Source organism: Pongo abelii, chromosome 11 (genome assembly GCF_028885655.2).
Source record: "Pongo abelii isolate AG06213 chromosome 11, NHGRI_mPonAbe1-v2.0_pri, whole genome shotgun sequence".
Taxonomy (NCBI): domain Eukaryota; kingdom Metazoa; phylum Chordata; class Mammalia; order Primates; family Hominidae; genus Pongo; species Pongo abelii.
In genome coordinates this window covers 135,081,834-135,091,112 of record NC_071996.2, presented here as the reverse complement: position 1 = coordinate 135,091,112, position 9,279 = coordinate 135,081,834, and the positions used below count along the sequence as shown (strand labels likewise).

Below are 9,279 nucleotides of genomic sequence, written 5' to 3'. Positions count from 1 at the left end.
TGCCTCCCTCCCGTCCAGAGCTACAGTGTCCCCAAGCTCATCTCATCCTCCCTGCCTCCCCTCTGCAGGCAGTAAAGTGGGGTGGGGTTGGGGTGTTTCTAGGGGAACCATGGGCTTGCCAGGAGCTGCTGGTCAGCCCAAGGCTGAGAAGGTTCTAGTTTTAGCCTGGCCTGGGTTTAAGCAGCCCCTCTTGGCTCTCAGGGAATCAGCAGGATGAGGAGGGGATACGGAGCTACTCACATGCCTCTGGCCCCATGAGTCCTGCACACGCCTGGGACCTGGGTGGTATCTCAGCAGCTCCTGGAGGTCCCAGTGGCCCTCCCTGAATGCATTTGCTGTTGTGCAGAGTTAGGTCCTTGGCCCCCTCGTCTGGGCAGACGCCCACCAGCCAAGCTTAGGAGATGGATGTGTACACCCAGAAAACCGGGGGATGCCACCTCGGGACGGAGTGGGAGAAGGAGGATGTCATATGTTTCTGATGGGACACTACCGTGGAGGCCTTGAGCTCAGGCCCAGAGGCCAGGGCCCCTAGGGCCCTCTGCACAGTGCAGAAGTGAGGGCCACAGCCATTGTGGCCACTGAGGCTCTCCTTTTTGGGGGCTGCTCTTTAGCCTTTGATGGCTGCTAATGCTGTGTGAATGATGCAGCCCGCTGTATGAATTCCTGACTGGCAAGAGTCATTCTGCCTCTGCAAGGCTGGGTGGGTCCTTCCCCATCCCCTCCAGGGCTGTGTGAACCAAAGGGTCCACAGGGACTTTCGGACTGCTCAGAGTCTGTGCAGAGTGGTATGTGTGTGTGCGTGTGTGTGGTGTGGTATGTGCAGAGTGATGTGTGCATGCATGTGTGTGTATGTGTGTACATGCATGTGTGTGTGTGTGTACATGCGCACGCGTGTGTGTGTGTGTGTGTGTTCCAGTGAAGGGCTGGGGTCCAAATGCTCATCACTTGCTAAGAGCAGCCTGTGATGCCACGGTGGGCTCTGTTGCTGAGTGATGTCATCCCTCCTTGCCCGTCTGTTGTGCTGGCAGCCCTGTTACTGAGGATTTCTCCTGGACTAGCTCATCAGGGGCTGAGTAGTTAATTCCCAGGGCACCACAGAATCCTTCCTCCCAAGGCCCTGGGGACCACGTGCCCCTGCACTTCCCACAACCGTCCCCTGCCTGGGACTCTGTTTACATGTGGAGTTCCTGGGAAGGCCGGCCTGGTGCAGGCTCCTTGAGGGCCTAACTCCCATCCCCAAGCCCAGACAGTGACTTATGGAATTGGGGGGCAGTGGGGAGGAGGAGGGTGCAGGAAAGCTGCGGAAAGGAGGAGCCTCCAGTTGCCACTAAATGATGACAATCCCACCCCACATTTCTTGAGTGCTGGCCATGTGCCAGCCCCTGTGCTGAATCTCGATGCTCAGTGTCTCATGTCACCCTCACAATAGTGGCGATGGTGGCTAGCCAATTCTACAGGAAGGGGAACTGAGGCATAGAGCTTCTGAGCTCACGGCGGCCTCTCGGGGTCCTGTGGCTTTGTGACCTCTCCTGGTGCTCCTCAGTGTGATTCTGGGGCATGGGGCTCTCCAGAGGGCGTTTGTCAAACATGAGGATTTCTGGGCCTTGCCCAGGCTAAGGAGACCAAACTCTGGGCAAAGGCCCCGGAACCAGCATTTTACTCTGCGTGATCCGTCATTTCTAGGGTCCCTAGAAGTTTCTGATGAAATAGCTTCCAGCTAAGGAGCTGATTGCAGGACTAGGGAGTGGGGGCAGGTGAGGCACTGGGATTTGCATGTGGGCAGTGTGGGGGAGCAGGAGACTGTGGCTGGGCGTTCTTAACCCTTCCCTAAATTCCCTCCATCCTTGTCTATACCCCCACCCTTGGTACAGTGATGGGGGCAGAAGAACATTCGAACGGATGAGGGGGACAGTATTTGGGGCTGAGGACAATGGTGAGGAGAGGGTGGCCCAGGGAGGCAGGTGAGGAGTGGGGGGGTCCACCACCAGGCTAGACTTTGGTGTGCTCTTTTTCAGAAGGCAGTGGGGGGGCCCCAAGGAAGAGTTTCGAGGGGGTGATGGTCGTTGGTGGCTGTGGGAGGATGGACTGGACGGAGAATAGGGGGCTCCTGCCCAGTCTTGCAGGGCCGAGCGCCTGGACTCAGGACCGGAGGCCCCGAAGGGAGCAGCGGGTGAGAGGGGCTGCGGAGGCTGCAATCATGGGCCTTGGGACGGAAGAAGAGGCCTGGAGCCTGGGAGGATGGACCCCACCGGGGCACGTGGACTTCAAGGGGCTGGTGGGCCGTCCCTGTCCTTGGAGGTGGGTCTGAATGGGCGGCAGGAGGAGCTGGAGGCCGCAGGGACAACGTGACACGGCGTTAGGCTAAACTCAGCACGCCGGAGGGCGGGAATCACATGTGAGCCCCAGGTCTCTCGGGCTCCTCCTCTGCGGCTCTCTGAGGCTCAGTTTTCTCATCTGTAAAACGGGTTGTTGCGAGGTTCCGTGAGATAACGCTGCTTGTGGAGGCGTCGCCTCCGACAGCCGCGTCCTTCGCCGGTGCGGGAGCGGGCGCCGCCCGGGCTGCGGGGACTGCACTGCCCCCTGGCGGCGTTCCCGGCCGGACAGGCGGGGCGTCGGGGCGCGGGCTGGGGCTGCTGTCAGTCAGTCCACTGGCTCCCGCGCCGCGTCTGTGTCCGTCTCTCGGAGGGTGGAAGCCGGGGTCTCGCGGGCCGCAGGACTCATGGTAGGTGCGCAAGCGCCGGCGTGGACTAGGGCGCGGCGGCTGGGCCGGGGCTTGGTGCCGGCAGGGTCGTCCTAGGGCGGGAAGGATCCGAGGGCTCCGTCGGGGCGCCCCGCGTCCCCGCCACCGGGGAGCCTCGCAACTTCTCGGGTCATTTGTGTCTTCCGGCCAGGGGCGCCGGGGGGGGCTTCGGGCTTGCGACCTTTCCTCGAGGAGCAGGGCGCCTCCCTCGAGGACCAGGGCGCCTCCCTTGAACCCGGGCTGGCGCCTGCGTGTTCCCAACTGGTCCCCGAGGCTCCCGCGCTACTGTGCAGCGGGGGTGAGGGCGGGCGGGCGGAAGGGTGTGGGGCTCAATAGAGGAGAGGGAACCCCAGAACTGGCAGTGCCAAGGGCGTGAAATATGGAGACTTTGAACAGTTCAGGTGACAGAAAACAGAAAAAAGAATCACCTTGTGGATCAAGCATTTGTAGTGTTTAGCCTTGACACTCCCTCACTTGACTCTCATAGTGACTGGGTCCCCAGAGCAAGGGGGTGATCCTCGTGCCCTTCCGTATGCCAGGCAGGCCCTGTGTTAATGCCTTTAATGGATTAAACTCCCTGGATCCTCCTAATAGGGAAACAGCCTCAGAGAGGTTACCTCGCTAAAGGTCACACAGCCTGGAACTGGGGAGGCTGGATTCGAATCCAGGCAGTTGCTTCCTGAGCGCTTGCTCTTGAAGACCCTGCAATACCAGGCATTGTGCCCATTTTACAGATGCCCAAACGAGTGCCTCATCTAGCATCATTGCTTGAAAGAGGAGACACCCAAGATCTGTCATTTACTCAAAGGTTCCAATAGATCATAAAATTTAAAATCAAAACCCCACGTGTTTTTTTTTTTAAATGTAGATTTTTACTTTTTTTTGTTTGTTTGTTTTTTGTTTTTTTGAGACAGGGTCCTTCTCTGTTGCCCAGGCTGGAGTTCAGCGGCACAATCTCGGCTCACTGCAACCTCTGTCTCCTGGGTTCAAACAATTCTCCCGCCTCAGCCTCCCAAGTAGCTGGAATTACAGGCGTGTGCTACCACGCCCGGCTACTTTTTGTATTGTTAGTAGAGACGGGGTTTCACCACATTGGCCAGGCTGGTCTTGAACTCCTGATCTCAAGTGATCCGCCTGCCTCGACCTCCCAAAGTTGTTGGGATTACAGGTGTGAGCCACCGCACCAAGCTTATTTTTACATCTCTGACTTGTGGATGGAAGAGTTTTTTCTTTCTCAGTGGTGCCTAAAATAATGGTCATCTTAGCGCTAATGTCACCTTTGGCTTGATGAGTGAGGACAGAGCCAGCATTCCCTGAACGACCTTTCTGGGCATCTCTCCCCTCTGTTCCACAGACTCCTCTTTGCCTCAATTGCTCTGTCCTCCCTGGAGACCTGTACCCAGGGGGTGCAAGGAGCCCCATGGCTTGCAATGGCAGTGCGGCCAGGGGGCACTTTGACCCTGAGGACTTGAACCTGACTGACGAGGCGCTGAGACTCAAGTACCTGGGGCCCCAGCAGACAGAGCTGTTCATGCCCATCTGTGCCACGTACCTGCTGATCTTCGTGGTGGGCGCCGTGGGCAATGGGCTGACCTGTCTGGTCATCCTGCGCCACAAGGCCATGCGCACGCCCACCAACTACTACCTCTTCAGCCTGGCCGTGTCGGACCTGCTGGTGCTGCTGGTGGGCCTGCCCCTGGAGCTCTATGAGTTGTGGCACAACTACCCCTTCCTGCTGGGTGTTGGTGGCTGCTATTTCCGCACGCTGCTGTTCGAGATGGTCTGCCTGGCCTCAGTGCTCAACGTCACCGCCCTGAGCGTGGAACGCTATGTGGCCGTGGTGCACCCGCTCCAGGCCAGGTCCATGGTGACGCGGGCCCACGTGCGCCGAGTGCTTGGGGCTGTCTGGGGTCTTGCCTTGCTCTGCTCCCTGCCCAACACCAGCCTGCACGGCATCCGGCAGCTGCACGTGCCCTGCCGGGGCCCAGTGCCGGACTCTGCTGTTTGCATGCTGGTCCGCCCACGGGCCCTCTACAACATGGTAGTGCAGACCACCGCGCTGCTCTTCTTCTGCCTGCCCATGGCCATCATGAGCGTGCTCTACCTGCTCATTGGGTTGCGACTGCGGCGGGAGAGGCTGCTGCTCATGCAGGAGGCCAAGGGCAGGGGCTCGGCAGCAGCCAGGTCCAGATACACCTGCAGGCTCCAGCAGCGTGATCAGGGCCGGAGACAAGTGACCAAGATGCTGTGTAAGTGTCATGGCTGGGAAGAGGGGCTGAGCCAGGCACTGGGTATGAGGTTGGGGCTCCTGCGGCCTGGGAGAAGGGGCTGAGTATCTGGGTTTATGGGGGACGAGGAACTCCTCTAGTCTCGTGTGTGTGTGTGTGTGTGTGTGTGTGTGTGTGTGTGTGTCTGAGTTGCACTCCTGTGTACTCTTTTAGATTACCCTACTAGAATCTTACACCAAAAATACCTGTTAATGGCTAATGGTAAGATTGTGTAATTTGTGGAGTCCAGTGCAACATGAAAATTCAGGGTCCCTTTTTCAAAAATGAATAAGAATGTCAAGACAGCAACAACAGAGCATCAAACCAAGCCCAGGACCCTGCTAAGCTTGGGGCCCTGGCTCTGGAACCAAAACACAGAAAGGGCAAGGCATGTGGTTGGGCTCCAGGATGACAGAAAATGGGATCTGGACCCTCCAGGTCTCAGGTCTCTCCTCTCCTCTTTTTTTTTTTTTTTTTTTTTTTTTTTTGAGACAGGGTCTTGCTCTGTCACTCAGGCTGGAGTACGGTGGAGTGACCACGGCTCACTGCAGCCTCAACCTCCCAGGCTCAAGCGATCCTCCTACCTCACTCAGCCTCCTAAGTAGCTGGGGCTACAGGCACATGCCACCATGCCCAGCTAATTTTTTCATTTTTGTAGAGACGGGGTCTCACTATGTTGCCAGAGCGGATCTTGAACTCCTGGTCTCAAGTGATCCTCCCACCTCAGCCTCCCAAAGTGCTGGGATTACAGGCATAAGCCATTGCACCCGGCTCTTTTTGGTTATTAACACGTCTTGGCCTTGTTCTTCTCGGCAGCAGCCTGCGAGGCATGGCCACTGGCACGCCATCTTCTTTCCTGAGGAACTGCTGTCTTTCCTTAGAGATGAATGAAAAATCCCAAGAAGGATGCTGATGGGCGGGGCCTAGGTCATGCCCCACCTCCTGAGCCAGAGTGGCAGGATGCCGAGGTGCACAGCCCCCCAGTGGAACTACACAGTGGGATCTGGGGGAGCAAAGTCCCCCAGAGAAGGGGAGGAGGGTGTTGGAGAGGCCAGGTGCTGAATTTCCCCCATGCCATGTCTGCGGTTCCCTGGGAACCACAGGAGTGACCATTTGTCTAAACAGCCCCATCCCGAGGCGTGTCTGTGAAGGCCAGGCTCAAGGCACAGGGGATCAGGCCGCAGACGTGCAGATTAGGGCAGGCCAAGGTACTGGGATGAGGCTCCGGATCTCTGTGGCCTGGACCTGGCTCTTTTTCAAAAGCTGTGGCCCTGGGGAAGCAAGACAAACATACTAAGCCGATCAAAGATCCGCCCCATCCACCTACCTGCATCCCAGCTCAGCCCCACCTCAGCAGAGCCTGAATCAGGCCAGTGGGGTGAGCCAGGTCAGCAGAAGGCCACTGAGACTTTGGACAGAGCCAGCTAACAGGGGGCTGCTCCATCCCGAGTGACTCGCTCCTCTCGCCCCTCAGGCACCGTCCCAGAGCCCAATCTCTTGTGCAGCTCCTGAGACGGGGCTGACCCCAGAGCTGTGTGCATGCCTCCCAGCTCTGCACTGTGAAGCCTGTGCTTGGGACCAGCTGCCCACTGCCGCCCTGCCTCCCGCCTACTGCCCCGTCCCCTCCCTGAAAACATGGGTGGGCAGAGTCTGCAGTAGGTGGTCAGCTGGGGTGGCTCACCCCTGGAAGGTGGGCTTCCTGCTTGCTGGCCTTCTCTCTTCCCTCCCTCCCTCCCTTGTTCACTTTCCGATGGCCCTCTGTGCACCAGGCCAGGTGCCAGGGAGGTTGTGAGCAATATCCTTTTTGAAATCTGGGATTATGAGGAAAACCATGCTAGGGTATGATGGGGAAGACACTGCCCAGGAAAGCTAGTGAGTTGCAGCAGCAAACCCAAGAAACAAGAAACAAAAATCACGGCTGGCCCTGTGGCAGAGACCCAGGGAAGGGCATAGTTGGGTAAGAACAAGGCAGGAGGGATTTGGGGAGAAAGAGTGAAGGTTTGGCCAAACTCTCCTACTTTTTGTTAGGGAGGGGGTGGGCAAGGGCCTGGCAAGTAAGATGCGGGGCAGGTTAGTGCAGGGTAAGACATTCAGATGGGCCTTGGGGAGCTGGGGGCTGGAGCTGAAAAGGCCGGGGCCAAGGCAGGCAGTGTGTGTGTGTGTGCATGTGTGTGTCTGTGTGTGTGCAGGCAGTGTGTGTGTGTGTGTGCATGCATGTGTGTGTATCTCACTCTCCCTGGCCCCATGACCTTCGGTCTGCCGCTCTCTGAGCACATGCCCCATTCTTCTTTTCTGTACTTATGCATCAGCAAGCATGGCCCCCAAGTGGGCATCCAGAGTGGCCCTAGCCCCACAGCTTGTATCACTACAGTAGCTCAGCAGCCACAGCTAAGCGTCACCCAATTTCATATTCCAGGGTGAGAGAATCTGATTGGGCTGGCTGGGCTCAGGTGTCCACACCTGGTCCAATTTGCTGTGGTCAGAGGCAGGGATATGCCCCATTGCCCACAGTCAGTGACCATGGTGAGGGCAGCCTCTCTGAGAGAGGCATGGCCAGAACAGGCAAATTTCCAGAAACTTCCACCTGGGTGATAGGTGAGGGTGGCCTGTGGGATAGTAGAGGATGTGAAAATGGGTGACCCAAACTGAAGCCCAGGAAGGCAGCTGAGGGGGCTCCGGCGGGCACTCGGCCTCCCTTCTCTGTCCCTGCAGTTGTCCTGGTCATGGTGTTTGGCATCTGCTGGGCCCCGTTCCACGCCGACCGTGTCATGTGGAGCGTCGTGTCACAGTGGACAGAGGGCCTGCACCTGGCCTTCCAGCACGTGCACATCATCTCCGGCATCTTCTTCTACCTGGGCTCGGCGGCCAACCCCGTGCTCTACAGCCTCATGTCCAGCCGCTTCCGAGAGACCTTCCAGGAGGCCCTGTGCCTCGGGGCCCGCTGCCACCGCCTCAGACCCCGCCACAGCTCCCACAGCCTCAGCAGGGTGACCACAGGCAGCACCCTGTGTGACGTGGGCTCCCTGGGCAGCAGGGTCCACCCCCTGGCTGGGAACGATGGCCCAGAGGCGCAGCAAGAGACCGATCCATCCTGAGTGGAGCCTCAAAGTGGCTTCACCTGGAGCCTCAAAGTGGCTTCCTGGTGGCCAGAGGGTCACCTGGAGCTGGGGAGACACATCTGCCTTCCTCTGCAGGGATGCCTTCACGTACTGTCCCTAGTTCAGCCTAGAAATTCTGACCAGCACCTCAGTTTCCCTCAGACGGAAACAGCAGGAGGAAGGATCCCTGAGTGCTGAGGACTCACACTGACCAGACGCCACACCGTGTGCTTCTTATCCCTCCACTGCCACTCCCCCAGTTCAAGTCCTTCCCCTGCAGAAATATCAGTTAGCTGGGGCTCAGCAGTCCTCCCTCTGGGGACTCCCTGCCACCACTGCCAGTTTCTGAAATGGTCCCACTGGGTCCTCGCTGTCCTTCCCAGTTCCTGTTCAGGTTCTGGCAGGGGCCCAGGGATCCAGGGGACCTGGTTCCCATCTCAGCCCTGCTGTCACCACCTTGTCATGCGCCATCAAGCAGATCAGTCTACCTTTCTTTTTTTTTGAGACGGAGTCTCACTCTGTCACCTAGGCTAGAGTGCAGTGGCACGATTTTGGCTCACTGCAACCTCCGCCTCCTGGGTTCAAGCGATTCTCCTGCCTCAGCCTCCCGAGCAGCTGGGACTACAGGCGAGCCCCAGCACGCCCAGCTAATTTTTTTTTAATTTTTAGTAGAGACAGGGTTTCACCATGTTGGCCAGGCTGATCTCAAACTCTTGACCTCAGGTGATCGGCCCACCTTGGCCTCCCAAAGTCCTCGGATTACAGGCGTGAGCCACCGCACCTGGCCAATCAATCCACCTTTCTAGGCCTTGGATCCTTGCCTGAAAAATGAAAGAGGCGCTGGCTTTCCACACTGTCATGCTTTGGCACTTTAGCTGTGGTTTTCTTTCTCCGTGTGTGTAAGCCACGGCTTATAATGAAACCAACAATACCCTCAGATTGAAAGGGCGGAAGTTATTATCTGCATCTTTATCAACCCCAAGCCCCACTTCCTCCCTGGCCTCCACATGCCCTCCCCAGCCTCTCCCAGCACAAGTGGGGCAAAGCCAGCACGGAAGCAGACCCTACCACCACAGCCCACCTCCGGCCTCACATACGTGCAGGCTGGCTCGCGAGTCCAGTGAGCAGAGCACTGGACTTGGCTGGCCAGAGGGTCTCTGAGGGCAAGAGACAT

At 58.0% G+C, this 9,279-nt stretch overlaps 1 protein-coding gene across 1 annotated transcript; it reads left to right on the top strand.

Annotated features, from left to right (window-relative positions):
- Nucleotides 1–1,899: 1,899 nt before the first annotated feature.
- On the top strand, nucleotides 1,900–8,102 carry NMUR1 (neuromedin U receptor 1). The gene is made up of 6 exons (XM_063712597.1): nucleotides 1,900–1,933; nucleotides 2,016–2,298; nucleotides 2,521–2,722; nucleotides 2,892–3,038; nucleotides 4,095–4,989; nucleotides 7,720–8,102. Exons 1-6 carry the CDS (start codon nucleotides 1,900–1,902, stop codon nucleotides 8,100–8,102), a joined length of 1,944 nt encoding a protein of 647 aa, XP_063568667.1.
- The last annotated feature ends 1,177 nt before the right edge of the window (nucleotides 8,103–9,279 follow it).

Bases quoted from the DNA above. Each gene is read 5' to 3' on its own strand.
- NMUR1 (XM_063712597.1), top strand. From the start codon at position 1,900: ATGAGGGGGACAGTATTTGGGGCTGAGGACAATG. The intron at 2,299-2,520 runs GTGGGTCTGAAT...CGCCTCCGACAG, and splicing joins GGCCGTCCCTGTCCTTGGAG to CCGCGTCCTTCGCCGGTGCG. The intron at 3,039-4,094 runs GTGAGGGCGGGC...TCTGTTCCACAG, and splicing joins CGCGCTACTGTGCAGCGGGG to ACTCCTCTTTGCCTCAATTG.